The sequence below is a fragment of the Poecile atricapillus genome, chromosome 2 (assembly GCF_030490865.1).
Source record: "Poecile atricapillus isolate bPoeAtr1 chromosome 2, bPoeAtr1.hap1, whole genome shotgun sequence".
Taxonomy (NCBI): Eukaryota; Metazoa; Chordata; class Aves; order Passeriformes; family Paridae; genus Poecile; species Poecile atricapillus.
In genome coordinates, this window is record NC_081250.1 from 111,641,937 (window position 1) to 111,662,457 (window position 20,521).

At 40.5% G+C, this 20,521-nt stretch overlaps 1 protein-coding gene across 18 annotated transcripts in view; it reads left to right on the forward strand.

The window, feature by feature from the left end:
* Positions 1-15,633, forward strand: part of DTNA (dystrobrevin alpha) — a 226,291-nt gene extending 210,658 nt beyond the window's left edge. For 17 of the 18 annotated variants that reach the window (XM_058833825.1, XM_058833822.1, XM_058833824.1 and 14 more), the window contains 4 exons: positions 1,269-1,358; positions 1,865-2,033; positions 2,748-2,880; positions 12,109-15,633. In XM_058833825.1, the coding sequence (XP_058689808.1) occupies positions 1,269-1,358; positions 1,865-2,033; positions 2,748-2,880; positions 12,109-12,264 (548 nt within the window). In that variant the 3' untranslated portion in view covers positions 12,265-15,633. Of the gene's footprint in view, positions 1-1,268; positions 1,359-1,864; positions 2,034-2,747; positions 2,881-6,150; positions 6,196-12,108 lie in introns of all 18 variants that reach the window. The other variant, XM_058833830.1, reaches the window with a different exon arrangement.
* Positions 15,634-20,521: the final 4,888 nt, after the last annotated feature.

The following is a 20,521-nucleotide window of genomic DNA, read 5'->3' on the forward strand; positions in this document are numbered from 1 at the left end:
AACTTGAAGCCAGCATTCTGCCACATTTTGACATACGACTTTGTGAGGGGGGTTGGGCTGAGATTTTATGGCTCCATTCTTTGCTGCACCAACAGAGATCTGCCTACATAATGCAGACAAGCCATGGTTAAAGGACGTTTTCTCTTCATTGTCTCTGTTTCTCTTTCACAGCATTTGCAATAGTTCAGAAGCACAAATTTGGGAAGACTTTATAGAGGGAGTCATTGTCTTTGTGTGTGTACAAGAGAGTTTAACTACTATAATTTACATTCCAGTAACTATTTGCTAGTGGATGCATTAAAAAAACCTCTTTAGGATTCTTTAGGATTGGAGAATTTTTTTTTTAAATGTATTGGTTTGCATTCATTGAGTTTTAAAAAATCTGCAGTAGCTGATTCCTGTAAATAATTCTATTTGGAAGACTAGTGATTCTGTGGAATATATTGATTATTCAGCTATTCAACAATAGTATCTGTGTTTGAGATTTGAGGAAGTTAAGCACACGTTACCCACAGACCTAAGGAAGGAGTATTCCATGCAGCTCACAAGAATCTCTCATGATTGATGGTTAAGGGAATACTGCCAGGTTCAGCAGGGAAACACTTCTAGATGCGTTATTAGAAAGAGTTTAAAAGCAGCCTGGGGCTGTTTAGAAAGGCAGTAGTGCTTCCTTTATTAAAAAAAAAAATAAGGGGGGCTGGGGGCAGTGAGAGAGAGACAGTAAATTACAGAATACACAAGAAAGTCCTTGAGCTACAGGAGAGGCTGAGAGGGAGCAGAGAAGAGATATCCATATAGTCTTGATGAGGGATGAGGTCAAGTGTGTTTCTTCAACATTTGCCATAATTATCTGGCAAATACCTGGCAATAATGGTGTCATTAAACTGAGCTGTGGGAGCTTAGAGAAAACACTTCATTTCTTCCCTCCTCCCCCACAGGCACTGTAAATGAGTTCACACTGGATTTAATCTTCCAGGCCTGGTCTGCTGGTGTCACCACACAAGTGCAAGCTTGATGGCAATGAATAATCTCCACATATCTGGCATTGTGATTAAATGAAGCATAAGGGTAGGCTTCTGCTTTTGCATACAGCATAAGTAAATGAGGCCTTTCTGCAGAGAACTCTTCCGCACGTGCTCCTCCTGAGGACTTTGATACCCTGAATTATCACAATGACAGCTTTCAGCAGGGTCAAAACTGTTTCCAACAGTAAAACATATGTCATGTGAACAATAGTAACACTGTGCTTTGTCCATCTCTTGCTTCAGGTGCAAGACGAAACCTAAGAAACGATTTGCTGGTGGCAGCAGATTCAATCACCAACACCATGTCTTCTTTGGTAAAAGAACTAAATTCTGGTGAGTGAGGCTAACAATGGGGAATAGTCACCACAGTGACATTTCGTGTTTATATGAAAAAAGTGAGAGGTAGGAAGATACGTATCTTCAAAGCTTTTTATGCTTTTATTAAAATAATCCCTACATAACAGCTTCTGGAACTCAGCAGTTCTCAAAGCCATGGATATAGAGGTGCAGCTGGATACAGTGAAAACTTTGTGATTCCACATGGAGTAGGATTTCATTCTTTAGTAATTAAATTTAGTATAGATCATACAGGACCTGTTGTAAAATGCAGTCTGTAGTATTACCATTAAAATATCCAACCTAATAACTGAGATAAACAAAACCTTCAGTATTTGGTCCCACCATAAGAAGAAAACTATAAGCTTTGCCAATATAAGTAGAATAATGTGCTTTTATTCACTGTGAGGAGGCGGCATTCTCGGTTGGAAAGGCAAAGAAATGCTTAAAGAAATAGGCAAGTATACTTTTGTGAAAGTTAAATGTGACTTCTTGCTTCACAGAAGTGGGCAGCGAGACAGAGAGCAATGTGGATTCTGAGTTTGGACGGACTCATTTTGATGACCTGGTTCCATCCCCAACATCTGAGAAGGCTTTCCTGGCACAGATCCATGCCCGGAAGCCAGGGTACCTCCACAGCGCTGCTGCCACTGGCTCCATCCGCAGTGACATGTGGGTAGCTGCCTGATGCCCCTTCCTGATCTCATTCTTCCTCTGAAAACAGCGTGCAGCATGCAGTATTTCCTTTCCCTCTTAATTATTTGGGTGAAAAAAAAAAGAAAGTCATAATTCCAAGTGAGGACTGCTTCATGGTTACATAGTAGTGAGCTCTGTAAACAATAAAGCCAGGAACTTGGGATTCCCTCAGGAGTGAGCTGTCACATCCAGCCTGGAACAGCATGGAGGCTGCAGGACAGCTATTTTCCCAAACATGCCGTGAAGTCCTGTTCTCTTTTTATCCAGACTGAGGGACCTGTTGGGGCTCACTGGAAAAGGAGAAATGTGTAAATGGAAAAGACAGAATGCTTTTTATTGACCTACTCAATTGATGAAAAAGCAGATTGATTTTTACAACCTGATCCTTCCTTTCAGAGACAATAGGCATCTTTCTAGTTATTTTTAGTTCAGCCTCTTTGTATGAAGTTATTGAGAACTTTTGTTACTCATTTCCTTAGGGGGAGTGCCTTCAGCAGAATATGCCCTTTGGTGTACTTCATGAGAGAGGGAAATAACAGAAGTGTTCTCCACTGCCAGGAAAATACTAACCAGTGGAGCGTGTGGTTAACTAAAAGTATCCCATAGTCCTCATAGATACAATAAAGGGAAGTTTTATTGATTCTGAATATTATTCATCTCAGGAGGCTATTTATGAATAATTGTCTTTAGGGTTACAGAAGATGGAGACCCTTATGTCAGAGCAGATGATGAAAATTACGAGAACGACTCTGTCCGCCAGCTGGAGAATGAACTGAAAATGGAGGAGTACCTGAAGCAGAAGCTGCAGGATGAGGCGTACCAGGTGGGAGAAGATGACCTGCTGCCCATGTTTCTCCATAAGTGAGAACAGATGATGGCCCTCAGGTGCCCATTGCTGTTTAACTAGCCCTGGGTCCTGGGGTGTGATCTCTTCTGGGTTGCCAGAGCAGCCACATTCCAGAAACTGCTGCCACCCTTCCACAGATACCCATGCATCCAGCCTTTGTGCATATCCAAGAAGACCACGTGCCTGAGGCACATGGCAATAGTCCATAAGGGTATCAGGGAACCAGGTGGGACAGAACTGACTCTGAGCATGTTGTCTGCCCATGCCAAATCACTTGGATCTCATTCCCCACTACCATAGGTGCTGGTTGATGGTATCAAGATGTCCTGCTATTTTCATATCCTCTTTTTTTCCTCCAGTAGCAAAAAACATTCCTAAGGGTTTCTCCAGTGTGAACTGAAGCTCAAGTGCAAATCTGTGTGTTACTGTCATTGTCAGAATCTGGAGGTACAGAAAAGGGTCTGAAACTAATTGTGTTCCAGAGAACCAAGTATTCAACAAGCATCTGGTGCAGAGAAGCCTGGGGATTTGTTATTAAACACCTCCCTGATGAAGCTCTCAAAGGGCATTTGTTTAACAGTCTGAGTAAAGAAAATAGCCAGGGAGAGCTGGAATTCTGTAGATGCCTGTATCTACCTCACGGTCTCCAGTTCTACCTGGTGTTGCAGATTATTGCCATGTTTTCAGTTATTCTGATTTGGAATATCTGAATTTAAAATACATTGCTTCTAATAAAGTTGGAAGTAGTGTCAATAGGACAGAAAACCTAGTTCGGTTATTTGGGAGCAGAGCTGAAGCAAGCAAAAATAACTCTGTTCCCACATGGTGATCAGCTCAAGTTTGGACCTCACCCCTAAATAAAATACTAAATGGGCTTAAAAAAAAAATAAAAAATAGACATGTTCTGAGAGATCAGATGTCTGCAAATGAGGTTCAAAACCACTTTATGGGCAAGTATTCTTTATACTGCTGATTTCTAGAAGCTAATAAAATCTAGCCTTATTTTTTTTTTTTTCTGGTAATTCTCCTCTAGCTTTCAGTGCTGGTCACTTTGGAGACAATCTGTGTCTGACTGGCTTGTGTTGCAATGAAAATCAGCTGCTCTTTTGGTCTTCTTTTCTGTAAAGATGCTAGGATATGTTAGTCTTGTAGAAGTTCATTGAATCTTACCAAAATTTGAGGTAACTTTGAGGTTGATGTGAATGTCTTGTCGATGCAGACCTGCTGCATGCCCATGGTAGATTACCAAAAGTCTTTTCATTGCAGAGGTCTTTAAGGACATGACAACAGGAGCAGGATTGTTACAGATCATTTACTAAGGCAACAGCAAGTGACATAGCAGGAATTGTGAAAGCTTTTTATCAAAGATAGGAAACGTCAAAAATCTTTAAACTTCTGAACAAGATGAACAGGTACTGTTGATGTAATGAAAAGTAATTGTTAGTTTAGAGAAGAAGTGCCTAAATAGTCACAGCTGTCAGGCATCAAATAATAAATGTTATTCTTGCTGGTAAAAATTCCATTTTCTTCAGAAACAACAGACCAGTTTGACTGTATTTCAATTACAGTATGGAAGTGCAATATACAACGTTACTTGAGTCTCACAAGTTTCTACGGGATTTTGTACATGCATAAAATTCAGTATGTATGTGCACTGCAAATAAGGGCAGAAGTTATGCATTTCACTTGATGGCACTAGGTGTTACTCTTGCTTCAGTCAAAATAGTTTCTGTTCTGTTTTCCACCAACATTCCCAGGAGAAGGGGAGGAAATCTTCTCCCTATTAACATCAGAAAACTCCTGAATTTAGGTAAGCCAAGACTACACACGAGTGAAGTTTATTCCCCATTGTTGTACATTATTTGTTTTCACTAGGGGAACAAAAACAGACAAAAAACTCAATACACACACACACACACACACACACACACACACACACACACACTCTCCCAGCCCTAAAAAAACAGCTAAGCTTTTTTTTGTCAAAAATATATTCACTGAGGGAATAGAAAGTTCTCATTCTGGACAAGTTCTGCTTAACAGCATTTTTTCAAAAGATGTTTCATGATGTACTTTACTGTCTGTGACATTGTCAGCTCCTATCAGGCAGTGATTTGACACTAGTAACTTTCAAGTAGAGTCTATTTTTTAGGTGATACCACAGCCCCAAAGCATGTAATAGCAATGCATGAGAGGTTCTTCCCAGGATGGGTGATACCATTTAAGTTAGGGAATGGGTTTAAAGGAAGCAAGAAAAGGCCTTAAGTGAATAAGGACTACTAAAATGATTAGGAGCTGTTTGGAGAGTGTCATATGTTGATTCTGAGACGTGTTCTTAGGTATTGGTTGTTTTTTGCAATTTGCTGTTTATTTGTGGTATTTTGCTCTTCTATCCCTGTTTCTACTAATATCACTGAGTATTCTAAAAAAAGCCACAGCTTTCTACTTGGAAAAACAAAGGAAAATTGGAAAATTTCTGTTTAGGGTGTCCTGTTGAACAGAGGCCAGGTCAGCTATTCTCATTTGCATCAAACCATTGGAATTTATTACAAGCTGGTTTACTGTTTGTACTCACATGTACACTGCATTCATCTGGATTGCCAAAAAAAGACAGAACCTGTAGCTATCGTAATGCAATTGTCAGCTGAAAAAATCTGCAAGGAGGAACTCCTACTAAGGTTGCAGAATGGTCACCTCAGTAACAATCTGGTAACCATTTTTATGTTATTAAATGTCGCACTTCATGTAAAATCAGCACATCAGAAAAACATGTAGATGTAGTGTGGCATGAAAGATGGTTGGCCCAAACCCACTCTTGTTATTTTGTGTCACCTTGTCTCCAAGAAAGATTTTTGTGCTAAACTCTAAATTAGTATTAAAAAAACAAGATACATAGGGAAATCAGGGACACAAAACCTTAGAGGAGCCTTCTTTCTCTCTCTTTTTTTTTTTTAAGCATGTTGTAAATAACAAGTATCCATATCAGAAAAAACCCAAACACATTTAATGCACAAGTGTAAATGCTAACAGTGTGTATCCTCCCACATCTGTTTCCACTTTTGTTCTTGGTACAGTCTTTTGCTGATATGTTGTGTAAGACAGTTTTCACTGGGTTTATTTTCTGGATCCCTAATTGCTCCCTTTATTTCTAAGCTTGTGCATGGCTTTTTTCAGAATAATACACTGCCTGGCTGCTCACAGGCTTAATTTGTCATCTTCCTGTTTTCTGTCCTTTGTTATCTACAGGTCAGTTTGCAAAGTTGAGTGCAATATTCTTCTCTCTCCTCTCAAGTAAGTATTATTATAATTTAGAAGAAAGTTTGGAATTAATCCTCATAATATACATTTCAGTTGCAATGCATCTTGTGGCACCTGACTGTATGTGACAATGCTGTTTTTTTCTCTTTTTAACCTGTGTTGGGATGCCTTGGAATCTCTCTGAATCAGTTCTAATTTATGGATCTGTAGTCCTAGTCCCAAGGATTCCTGTAAAGCCATCACCCTTTTTATATTTTTCCTTTGTTGACCATCAGAGTGAAAACGTGGTTTTTTAATCCCTGGGGATGATGACAAATACATTAGCCAGTACAGAGGAACCTTATCCAGAAGATAAGGAACCAGATTACATTTCAGGAGACCTGAGTTTAATTCCTTTCAGTGCTTTATTCTTCCTAAAATAACTGAAATAAATAATTTCTGATGAGATCAGAACATTTACTCTACTGTGTGAAACAAGACTTATGCAAACATTAAAGAAGGCAATCTACCAGCTTTTTAACTACAGAGGTGTTCTTAGATGTGTTGTGGAAGTTTAAAAGGCCCCAATCCAAGTGGAAGGCACTCAGCTACTGAATGGAAGCTGGCAGTTCAGAAATATGGCAAAATCTATAAATTCCCTGCTGTCCCATATTCAGGTTATGTTCCTTACATGCCAACCTCATAGTTGCAGCGCTGAGATTATTGCCAAGTTCAGCAATTGTGTTTCTCTTCAGGAAGACAGACAGCATCTATTTTTATGAAGTAGCGCCTGTTAACTCTGAACATTTGCCCAGGAAATGGGAGACCACGCATTTCTTCTTGCCTCTTCTGAAGCTGTGGACTCTGCATTTCTGACTTTCCAGGAGAGTGCAGTACCGTGCTGTGGAGATGGCAGTGATACAGTGCTGTCCATCCTGCTGAGACATTGAACCATGGGCTAATGGGGACAGAAAGGGAAGAGAAATGAGAATAGGGATCTGATTCTGGCCTGCAGACTGAGCCTCTTCATCAAAGCCAGAACTAAAAGCAAGCAGAGGTCAACAATTAAATGGACACTGGAGCCTGGGAGCAGGGTCATGTTCAAATGAGCAAAACCAGTGAACTGGCCTGTGCCAACTCTAACAGGAACCCATATTGTTAGATTTTGTATCATGTTCTATGCAGATCTCCTTATTTATATGGCAGTTTTAATGCTAAAACTTGACCCTGATTCAAGGGGTTTGTGTCTTCTGATGACAGTAAAATTTGACTGTTAAAATGTGTACCTTATGAAAACAGCAGCTAGTGGGTATTTCCAAAGCATCTGTCTCAGTGTCTCTTGCAGATGAAGCAGAATAACTGGATGTGAAAAGCAAATAAACTGCAATACCCAGAGTACTATAAACACCAAATAACTGCTCATAAAAATTCTCCTAACATTGCTCCTCAGGTTACATTCATTTTCTCAGTAGTCTTGTTAAAAACGTGAGCCATGTAGAGTTTTCTAAACATGGACAGCCAGAAAAATAAGTTTTCTTACTCTGTTTTGGTGCAGTTGTCAGTTTTAGATCAGGTCATGTGAAAAGGAAAGTAGATTTTCCAACAACAATGTTCATGTATAACTATGTATATAGTGGAAATTTTATATAAAGCTGAGTATAATTATAATTTGCAATAGTAAGTCAAAAAAACCCTTTTTAATTAGAATTACAAAACTCAGGCAGTTCTATTTAAGGTTTCCTTTTTTGTTGGGACTCAGTGTTAACACAGTAATGTGGGGAAGCATACTGCCCTAAAAGCCTGGCTTTCTTGAAAATACGTATCCTGTCTCAAATTAGCAGATATCTGAGACTGAGATTCTGTTTCATCTCCTGGATAACTTTTGAAACCTTGTCAAAAAGAAAGATTTTTCACAGTGAAATTCTTTTTAGTCCCCAGGGAAGCACTTTGGCCAGTACCAAAGACTGTAACATTCCCAGCAGCTATAAAAGCCCAGCCCTACAGAAATTGGCATCCAGAACTGGTGGACTTGACACTTCACCTATAGCCACAAGAACAAAATGTATTACGGTACTTTTTGACAAATACATCTTCACACAGTAAGTGAATCTTCTCAAGATTCACTCCGTTGTGAATATGGAAGTCTGTCATATCTTCTGTATTTTATTTGGTACTTATATTTCTCACAGCACTGAAAAAATAACTTCAAAATAGTTTATACCAGTCATGATATGTAAAGTGCTTTTGCAATTTTCATTGGGTTCTTGCTTGAAGCTTAGAAGCTGCGTGAAGATTTTTATTTCTAAGCCCTTATTCAAGCCAATAATGGTATGAATACAGTCAATATGGCCCTAGGTGGCCATAGGAAGTAGAAAACCTTTATCTCACACCAGTATTACATTTGTGCTTATTAAAATAAAAAAATAAAATAAAATAAAAAAACAAGCAAACCAAAGATGGGGAAAATGAGATCAGTTTATTGTAGCTCCTTATGAATGATATTGCTGCTGGTGACCAGCTACAGAGTTTTGTTCATTTCCTCATTCATCTGAAGTTGATGTTATTTGATTGATGATTTTTGCAATCTGTTTGCATTTGCATCTTTAAAAGTGCTATGTACAATTTCCCAGAATAGCATTTAAATTTAAATAGCATCTAGTATAGTAAATGCCCAAGAGAGCAAGTGATTCCAGTAATATATAAAATACAATTTAATAACGTTTTCAATTTACTTTTTATGTTAAATATGCTTGTTTTATTTTTAGTAAAGCAACAGCGTGAATTTGAGCTTGTTTTCGGCAGGTACTAGGCAGATCTCGACATTAGGTGAAACTGCAACTTGGATGTTATTTTACCTTTATCCCCTTGATAGCATTTGGTTTTTTGCCAAGGGTTGCCAGTGGGAGCAGAAAGCCTGCATTTCATAAACTGGTGGAGAAGTTGTCATTTTCAATTAGTTGCTATTGATTCGTGCAGTGGACGTATCCTCACAAGACCTACAATTTCCTAGATTTTCTAAAGGTATGCTTTCTTAGTGCTGGCATACATTTGAATTGGTCATGCGTATTTCATATATGCACATTATTACAGTAGGAGAGAAGGTGTGAAAAGCTAACAGAAATCAGACCTAAGGCATCCACTGAGAGGGAGTACAGAGAGAAGGCTTTGTTGCAGGTTTTGTTCTCTGATTTTAGCTGTGATTTTCCCTATCTTGACAAAAACATTATTTCAGTTCAAGATTTAGTTCCATTCCCACTCCAAACCCTCTCACTCTCTCACAACCTTATAACATGAACTGTTGTGGGGTCTGAGGCTTTGGGTGTCTGTGGGTGACATTTTTCCATTGCATAAGTGACTGAATGGTTTGTATGGAAACAGGTGGGATTTTTTTAAAAAACCCAAATCCTCTCAAATTTGTGATATGAATGCATTCTTTAAAAATACTATGTCTTCAACTTGACTGTTTTTCCAGGACAGAATTTGTGTTGAGTAGCACTTCCATGTTTTTTTCATTTCTTGCCATTTTTTTGGAACCTCTGTTTTCATGTTTATCAGCAGAGATTAGGAATATTATCAGATGTCAGGTGTTAGAACCCATGGGCTAAGGGAGATGGTGTGGTCAGTCTAGTCCTGTCTTTCTGAGTTTTTCTTGAATAAATACATAAAAGCCAGCATTATCTGGACCCTTCCATATGAAAATAACAGGAGGATAACAGCACAGAAATTTTCAAAAATGTCTGCTACATTCACTCAGCTGTGTTTTGGTTTTCTTTTCTTTTCTTTTTGGTTTATTTTTCTCCCTAAGTCCTCCTCTACTTAGCATGTAGGCGTAAAAAATGCTCTAAAAAACTGTGACCAAGTTAACAGGGAAGAAGGACCTTAAATTTGTGAATTCAAATCTAAAATTACACAAGTGATAGGGTTGTTTTTTGAAAAATCACTGAATGACAAGTAACAGAAAAGGATCTGTGGATTAAGTAACAGAAGAGGGCTAGAAACAGTTTTATATCATGACAAATCACATGAGTCTTAACTTGGAATTAATATTGGCACTTCCAAAATGTTGCAGTGAATTTGAAGCTCTGAGGTTCATTAGTATTCATTATTTCTTGTAGGAAAATATCTCTATCCCAGTACTGGCTGTGGAACAGAGAGAAGCCTGGGGAGAATTTAGAATAACCCTTCTCACAGTCCACCAAAGAGAAGTAATTTATCCAGAAAATATGAAGCAAACCCAAATACTTAACTCTACTGTCAATGCTTCTTAATGCTTCCCATGCTTCACAAGCTTATTTTACTCTTGTGGTTTATAATGGTACCATCACAAAATATGAGATTTTTGTGTATTAGGAAAAATTCTGTCACCAAAAGGGCTGCCAAGCACTGGAACTGGCTGCCGAAGGAAGGGGTTGAGTCACCATCCCTGGAGATATTTAAAAGGCGTGTGGATGTGGCACTTGGGGACATGGTTTAGTGGTGGTGAGACTTGGCAGTGCTGGGTTAATGGCTGGACTGAATGATCTTTTCCAGTTTAAATAACTCTATTATTTACATAACCTGAAGCCAGCTGAAAACTGACCTCTTCCATGCCTTTGATTTGTATAGTTTTGTCTGAATTGTGAAGGGCAAAACATTCCTTTGCTAAGATTACCAAATTAGTTTGCAGACTTAAGAGGTACAGGTGCATGTCTTATTTCTAAAAGATACCATTTAAAATGTACTTCAGAAATTTTTTATGAAGCTCTCATTAGACTTGCAGTGCAGGTTTCCTTTGCATTTATCAACAAAATGTTAATGCTTGTCTTTTGTAACCATCTCACAGTAAAGGAGACACTAAATTAAGATCGTCATACCATTTGGCATGCCTAGGTACTAAGGAGTGGGGTGGAAGTGTTTGTGCTTGAATAATTAATACAATCAAATGGTCTCAGGAAGGAGAAGCAGCAAACTAAACTACCTGACCTTTCTTCATTCATCAGATTTAATTTAACTATTTTTGTCAGAGTAATTTGCATTTCATCTCCCATCTCTTAGACCAGCTTTATGCCTGAAATGAGTAGAAAAGGATTCATGTGTGGGGAGTGGTATATTGTGCTGTGATTATCATAGCTCATGCAATGCAGATTGGTTTTCTTGCTGAGGTAGTTCAAAAGAAAAAGGGGTGTGTTCCTTAACTTAGGAAGGGTCAAATGTGTAAACAGTGCCTTTACAATAAATGTGCTAAAAGCAGAAGTTTGCAGTATTACCTAACTGTAGGTCCTGACATAGTTCTGAGAAAGGAGCAGCAGTAACTTACCAAGCATTTTCTATTACCAACTAAAACTTTGATGCTTCTTCTGTAGGAATTTAACATGCTCACTGATGCTTCAGGATACAGAGAAGCACCAGCAGAAACTGGTGTACCAGTGGATTGGGTTGTTCATAAGCTGTAGCATCCAGAATCATCCTTTCAAGTATCTGCAGGTTTTCTTAGACACAGTAAAACATACAAGACATTTACATGTGAGGGGAGGCTCATGATGGTGAATGACTGTAAATCAAGTGGCTGAACACTGCACAAGGCAGATAAACCATGGTTTCACTTTCAATAATCTGTTTATAGAGCAATCTGGAAGGTGAAAGTGGAAGGGGAAAATGGGAACACTGCAAATCTATGTCATTGCAGACTGAGTTTTACCCCAAGGTCCCACAGCAGAGCAGGCAACAGTCTTCTTGCCCATGGCAAGGAAAGTTTCCAACTTCCCACATGCCCTGTAAATTTTTATTTACAGCTCAAATACCTATGGCTCACCTAGCTAGAATGGCTTTTTTCCTTTTTTAACTTCTTGTGGGATAACCACAGGAATTGGCCAGCTCCCTTTTTCTCCCAATAAAACAGCAGTTGTAGGCTTTACTTGCTCTGCCTGCATGGCTGCAGCACGTTAAACCAGCACCCTTTAAAAACCTTCCATAAACGTTTCTCAACAGGGAAGCTGCAGTCAGACAGACAATGAAAGCTACGTACGAACTGATGATGAGGAGAGCTGCTTTCGGACAGACGATGAAGAAAACTCAGCTGCGAACTTCACGGAAGAGTGGAACCAAGAGGTGCAGCGTCTCTTGACAAAAAAATCACATAACTAAGTTCTGAGGACTGTAGCACAGTACTTTTGTTCTAAGAGTTGTAGTTTGTAGATGTGTGTTTTTTGACAACAAGACTTTTGTTTAAAGCTAACTTATATTAGCTACATCTTCTGTAACATGGCTCATTACTGGTGAAGCAAACAGACTGATGCGCGTGCTGCTGTCACACACAGCGGCGCTGTTAATAACTCACGTAAACCCTTTGCACATGATATTGAACCTGTTCAGTTTACAATGACAATACTGTTTATAGTTAGAAATTTGATTTCTGAATACTTTGAGATTTTAGTAGATCAGTTTACTATACACTGTACATTTTTCTTTCCACGGGAGAAATAAAAAGCGACAATTATGCATTTAACACTGAATGATTATACTCCTGAGTGTATATATCTAGTAGCCCAAAAAAAAGTACCAGACTATATTTGCAATTTGTTTGCAAGTCTTTAAATTAAGGCTTATACAAAATGTACTAAAAATTATAATAATATAATTAATAATAATAATAAACTTCTCTAGTTTAGGGCTAATGTGTAACTTAGGAATGTTTCTTTCAAAATAATCTAACAAATCAGCCATAGAAGTTAGTGTAAATATTTTTTTTCCAAATAGATATCATATACAAAAGGTGACATTCAAATGATATAGAATCTAGTTTTTAAATCAGCACAGATCTTCTTAAAACTGTGAACTATGTTTTGAAATACTCGTTGCTAAAGCTGTTTATAAACCACAGGTGCCATAAGATCCCTGAACTGACTGATGTTACGTATAATCCTCCATGGTATTGTTTCATTGATGTTTTAGCTTTAGTAAGCATGTGTTCAACAAACCAGCTCTTTCCATCTCTCTGCCCCTCCTCTTACTCCCCACCCCCTTCCATTATGTTATTTTCGAGGCCTTCAGCTTTAAATGTACAGGCTTAAAGTGCGCTTGCAACTGTTTTCTTTTGATTTCCGAATGTGTACTGCCTTAGCCAGCCACCAGATGTTCTGCATGCCCTCTTGGAAATGTGTGGTGAGACTCTTTCAGAGCTGGATGGAGAAATAGCGATCAGTGAAAAGCACAAGAAGAGCAGTGGATTTTTTCGAAAGGACAGGCATACAGTTGCAGAATTGGAGTTTCATCCAGTTTAGTATTTTTCCAGTATCAAGGCATTTCAGGAGAAATGGGACTGACCTGACCATTAGGCAATGAGGCTGCTGGCTAAAAAGTGTTTGCTCTGCTGTGACTACAAACCTACAGACACTCCTGAGCAGGCATTGACACAAACTAGTATCAGCGTGCTCCCCAGAGCACCCTGCTCTGAAACAAAGGTGGTACCTCTGTGGCACATGGCACTGCCATGCCGAGGAGCCAGAGCCAGGCCAGGGACAGCTGGAGCAGCAGCCAGGCAGGGGCACCAGGAGGTGTTCCATGCTGGCCATCCGGCCCTCCTGAGCTGTGCAGTGTTAGCTCAGGGCCACCTCTGTGCCAAGGTAACTTCACTGCCCTAATATACGGTATTGGGCTTCCAGTACCTGGCTGACCTGAAGTGACACTGTCTAACAGCCCTGCAAACAGTGGTGTTTCATACAGATATTTCACACCAGCACAGTTTGCCTACAGCAAGTGATGAGATACCCTTCTAAAGCAGGTTAACGTGGCTTGTCTGTCCTTGCTTTCATGGTGACGTGGATGTGTGCTGCCGTATTTACGTGAGATTGCTATGTAGCTCGACCCAGTAAGTCCACTTGTTTGCATGCATTCTCCAGGCTCGTGGCTGTTTCCCTGGGCACTATGTGTTAGGGAATGAGTATCTGTATGAAAGAGCTGCTGCCATTTTTCACTTTCATATCATTTTATTATGTATGCAGATCTCTTGTCTGTATATCCTTGAGGATCTGGGCTCGCTCTCAGACATCTAAATGCATACTAAGGGATCCAGATACCTTCATGTAAGCTTTTCATTTTTGCAATCACTGGTCTTTGCTCCTGGGGTATGTGCTATCCTGGCAAGGTAGGCACCATATCCTCCGCTGTCCCCTCCTCCAACCTCCTCTCAGGAATGAGTTAGCCTCCACTAGTGCCTAGCACTCCATGTTTTAAGCTACTCCAGTGAACCTGTAGACATTGCTGTCGGCTCAGGATTCCAGGCAAGCATTTCCTGAACAGGGAGAAAACAAGCTAGAACACAGCTACATGCAATGGCTGATTAATTCAACCCATGTCATGTTTAACTGTACCCAAAGTAATAGATCCCTCTCATTACCTTAATGTCTGCGTGCTCATTATCACCACGCTTAAAATAGATGCATTAGACTAAATCCATTGCAAGAGCTTCCGAGCTAGGAGTAAGAACTGAAGTTGGCTAATAACCTTTCTTTTAGGCTGGTGTCAACAAGATGATCCCTTAGAGTTGGAGTTCTGGGTCCCTTATGCCCTGGAGCTCTGAGATGAAGCACCTCTTACTTAGCTCTGCAAATGTCTATTTTAAGCATTTTTCCAACTGTTAAGCTGGCTGCATTTTCACCCAGCTGGTCTTTGTCTGTTTGTTGAATATTATTTTGGTTGTGGTTTGCGGTCATTAAAACAAACACAGTTACAGAAGAGGTCCCTGGTACGGCCCTTTTCTTAACTACCAATGGCCCACCAACAGCCATCAAAACTCCGGGTGGTTTTACTGTCACTGGAGGAAAACCAGTGGTTTGGAATCAGGAGACAGGGATGTGAAGATGTATAGGGTCCTTGAATGTCCAAAGCGAAGGTGGAGAATGGGTTGTCTGTAAGTAGTAATGTTAACTAAACTGCATAAAAAGGTGTGTGGCCTTTGTTGTGATATAATATGTATTTTCTTATATGCATGAGCCAAATTGTTGCATCATAATTTATCATAAGTGTGTCCGCCTTTACTTTCAGTCATCATCTTCTCCCATCCTTATTGGTTCTTGGCAATTACTGTAGATAGACCTTGTAAATATTGCAACCTCGGGTTGCTGTAATCACATTGGTTCAATTCAGCAGACGGAGCTGTGAACAACAAGCACTCCATGGTGTCCTGAAGAATAAAGGGCATTTTTACCTTTGAACCAAAAAAAAAGTACGAAGAGTTACATCTTGAGGCTACTAACTGCAACGCATTTTTAAAACTACTGTACTTGACACCACTTGAGACAGATACAGAGACACTAAAGATGTCACGATATTCATTGGTATTGTAACAGAACTGCTATTGTATGGGTTTTTTGTATTGCTGTTAAGTATTGTTTTGTGTGTGTGTGTTGGAACCTACTGGGGACATGTTATATTTTGAAGTGATTAAACTATTTAATTGTGTGTCTATATTTTGGAATGGAATTATTTCTTCATTAAAAAGATTTTTAAAAGGAATTTATGGAGCATCATGTTTGTGGCTTATTTTGGTTTTGGGTGTCCTGTCCCATGGAGCCCAAACCCGTTTTTTTCAGTAGGGAAGGAAAGTGTATCCCTGTGGTGCAGCAAGTAGTCTTTGTCTCCTCTACCACTTTACAAGAGAACTCCTTCCACCACCTTCCACAGGAGTTTGAACTTGGCACCAAGCAGCCCCTGCTTTCAGTGCCCCAAGCAGTTTCTTCTTACTTCCTTTCTTAATTCTCCGTATCTTTAGCAGTTTCACAACCTGAAAATGAAGTTCCCCATCTGTAAAACACCTGCCCCTGTATCCACTTAACAGCAATGAAAGTGAGCATAAGCAGAATACATCAGGGCCTGACAAGGTGCCTGTTACAAACTTAAAAGGTAGTACATGGTTCTCAGGAACCTAAACTATCTGCAGCAGTGTAATTCTTTTCTTAACCATTGTGTTTCTCTGGCCTTAGAAGGAACAAAACGTTGGAAGAGGTGTGTTTGAATGGCTTTACCTTACACAGTCACACGTTCTTCTGTTGCAGATGAATATGAAACCTGTTTTTCCAATTACACTTTTTAAGATGTCTTTCCTTATAGTTGTTGGTAATTGCAACTGGTTGCTAACCTAAAAGAGTGTGGAGTTGCAAAGCAAGAGCTGGCACTTAAAGCAGCAAATTTGTGTTCTGATGCAGTGCTTGGAGCTACTTCATTAGGACATGGCAACATTTGGAGTGCCCAGTGGTGCAGCTGGGTATGGTGGCAGCCCTTCCCAGCAGATGTGCTGCAGCTGCTGTCCCAGAGTGTGTCCCTGACATCCAAAAAATCCCCAGCTGTGCACGCAGCATTGTTAGTTGGCCAGTGAGTTACACCAGGGAGGGGTCTGTTAGATGGAAAGCAGTAGCAGCACACCAAAAATACTCTCTATCTGCTTAGCAGATACCCCAGTGTGTTGGGAAGCAGATAAAGCCCAGTCTGCTGCCTCCTTCAGCACCGACTGCTGTGGTAACCTATAAATCACCAGGGCTTATTTGCCCTAATTCCCCTGTCTACATGTTGATGTTCTTCAATAAAGATGATCATTTTACACTGTGAATTGTTTTCCAGATCTGCTGAACTTTCCAAATTCACATCCACAAGATTGTAATGTATGATGACATATCATCAGCTCATGTGGATAACTGTTTTATCCATGCGTAATCCCAAATTGCTGTGTTGCTTCCTAACCCACAATCAAGTCTATGGCCTCTGGGGAACAAAGGAACCAGTGAAAACTAATTTATAGGCAAGGGCTGCTTTTCTCTTTGCTCTTGGTTACTCTAACTGCGCTTTGCAAGGAGAACAGACTCATACAGGAGGAAATAAATTAGTTTTATTTACAAAAGGAAATAAAATATAAAGTATAAAAAGTAAATAAAAATAAAATTAACATAAAATTCACATGAAATAAAAATAAAGAAATAAAATGTGGTCTTTAGATCTGGACAGTTGACTCCTTGGCTGCATCAGCACTGAACTAGGGGAATAAAAGCTGGAATTCTCTGAAAGCACCTAAGAGTTTCATTCAGCAGCACACAGTTCTATGGCTGCTCTTCCAAAATTTGCTTAGGCCTGTTGCTCAGCAGTTGTGTATTTTGCTGCAAGCAGCGCTTAAGTCTGGATGAAACTTTTAAGACACTATTTCAGGAATATGAAGCTGGGTTTGTCAGAGAAATACAATATGTTGGGTAGGAAGGAAAATCTTTATTGTTCCACAAAGAAAGAAGGTATTGAAGCATTTCATATGCCTCAGGATCATCCTGTCTAATATCCCAGATAATCCGCAGATTAAGGATTCACATTTACTTTCTCCTAAATCACTGCCACCAGTTGAGTTGCCTGTGCATTAGGACAGCTATCCCAAGCTGCCAGCACTGCTCCACCAAGCCTTTGGCTGCAAAAGGCAGAGCAGCAGAATTAGGAGACACTTCTCCCAGCCTTCCCCTTCCCCATGAAACAGGTCCCAGACTGGAATATGTTTTTCTAAGGGCCCAAAACTCTGGGGCTTTCTAAAAAAGCTGCTTTGGGCTAGCAAGCTCCTAGGACAAGGCTGAGGGATGTGCACAGGGGAGGAGGGGAATTGTGCAACCACATCATACAAAGATGGTTAATGCATAACATAAGGTGGTTAATGCAGCTTGGATGTAATAAAGACCAAAGAGACAGGTGATGTGAAAGAGTAGTTACTTTTGTGTAGGCAATGAAGGAGGAGGCCATGGTGCATTTTGTCATTGGTATGTGATGCTGCAGAATGTAGTTTGTTATTTAATGCAAGATAATTTACTACTAGCAAATTAATTTCCTCATGGCTTGCATTTTTTACATAACACTCAGCAGTGACCAGATGGCAGATGTGTCAGGCCAGCTGCTTGTTATGCTGATTGTCAGCCATAAAGGCTGCCCAGTTAACACTTCTCCCCTGCTAGCTGCAGCCCAGCACTGCTGCTGGACCCCAACATTGCCTGCAGCAGGCAAGCTCATTCAGGGAAGAGGCACCCTCCATGCTCATGTTTTGACTGATTTTCTTGTTACTGCTCAGTTCAGTTTTGATCCCTCTTGATACATTCCTGACCAAAAAAAAAATAAAAAAAAAAAAAAAAAAGGTCACGCTTCTCCTTATGTTTTTGGCGTTGCTATTCAGCACCTCCTCAGGGAGCAGGGGCTGCTGCTCACCTGGGAAGGAAGTTTCTCACTGCTGCCTTCCTGTCCCACTTCCCATGGGAGCTGCTATGGGGCCCAGACTATGTTTTTTCCTGGATGTGATCCCTTGTTCAGGTCAAAAAATTCCTTTTGGACATCCAAAACCGTTTCCTGGTTTCACCAAACAACCAAATGTGTTTGTACTCCTGTGATCCACATTGTTACCTCCCCTACTGCACCTCTCAGAACATGAAAACATATTCATAGAACAGTGGGGCCTAGTCCAGTTACACTCCTTTTTTTTTCTGCTTATTTTGCTTTACTGTATATTCAGGCTTCTGGCAGTAGACTAAAATCCCCCATTTTGCACCAACACTGTTGCTATGAGTAGGAATCAGGTGCTTAACAGGTCTCTGCAATTCTTTAGCATCTGCCTTCATGTGAAAAAGCAAGATTGCATGCTCTGTAAGAAGCACTTCCATCATCATATTCATTATGTAGGTGCAATTCAACTTAGAAATCCCCCCCAAGAGACCTCAGCTCTGACAAGCAACCCTATTGACCTCTCCTCAAAGTAGAAAAGTTCTATTTTAGTCCTTTCACATGGCACTGCATGCTGTCTGGAGTGTTTTCCACTTGCTACCTATAATAGCTGCTCCCTGGCTCTCAGCTCATTTGCCCAGGGACCCAGCCCCCCAGCAGATGGGGGGGCTCATACACTGTTTGTTTCAGCTGAAAGGCTGATACTGAAGTTAGTGCAGATGGCAATTAGTACTTGAGGGAGTGCTGTTTCCAGGGAATCCTCTCTCTCATCACTCGCTCTGAGTCACGCGCTTAGTGGAGGACACTTCAGCAGAAACATGTTTTCTGCTACTTTTGGATCTAAGCTCCCACAAATTAATTAATTGAGTTCATGTATAAATGCAAGAAGGAGGAATGCAGAACCCTTTTGTAAGGTTGCACTCATGAGAGATCTATGCAGACAGACACCTGTTCACCAATTAAAAACTGGGTTTATAGAGGCTATACAAAGTCTGCACAGCTCTAGTATTGATTGTTTGTCTGGCAAAGCGATAATCAACAGAAAAATTAACTGGGTTTGACTGCAAGTTGGGATTGCCAAGGCTGATGGTGCCCGGAAGCAGAAAAATTAAACTGTTTTGTGTTTAGCTGGGGATGCCTCACTTAACCCAACGGGAGCAAACCCAGAGGACTAAAACCAAATGAAATCACTGGTTGAGTGGCTGTTCAGTGGCCAGCTACTGCTTTCCTTGGGAAGCAATTCATTATCCCCCTTACATTTTGCACTGCTGGGAGTGAAACATCTCATCTGCTCAGCCAACACTGCCAAGTGGCAGGTGGTTTTCCTGCCACAGGGACACAGCGGGCTCCGTCCTGCCATGGCTGGGCCATTAGGTACAGCTGAGGTGCAGCAGGCAGAAATTTGGCCTAATAGCTCTCTTGAGCTGATAGCAGGACTGCATCTGGTCAGCCCTTTACTGAAATGTGATGGATAACCATGGAGGGTTTTCCTGGCAGCTGAAACCTTTTCCAAGATGGAAATAACATTCATGTCTTTAGCCACCTAACAGATGATACAGAAAAACTGGTGGCCTTGTCCAGAAAGTACGAGCCAGCCTAATTCTGGGGTGAGGTTTCCTACCAAGCTGTGTGCTAATTCAGAAAGCAAGAATCCGTGTGTCAGATCCTTCCCCCTTCCTTTGCTATAGACCATCTGTACTAATATCTATAGCATTTGTTGTCTCAACTCTGAATACAGAACTTGGCCAACACATTAAAAAAAAACAGGGAAAGGCAAGGCTTGAGTTGTGTCGAGTATCTGCATCATGCCCTGTTGCCTAGGTAGCTACATCTAACATTCAGGGACTTGTTTCTAGGAATTATGAGCTTGAGAGAAAAACAAGCACTTTTAAGGATGCAGAAGAGGACTCGAATTTGGTTTGCTGTATTTACTTTGTTGTGCTCACTTAGACATTCATGGTCTGATGATGACCTAGAAACAGAGATCCCCTGTGGAAGTGTTTGCCTTGGTGCCCCCAGGCAGCTCTGTGTGCCCAGCCCTGTGCAATCCCTGGCACGGACACACACATGCGCACACACCCCAAGGAGACTGCTCGTGTGGAGAAAAGTGACATTCCAGATCACTCAGGGCGAGGCAGATGTTGGAAGAGGTTATGCATGGATCGTGTTGCTC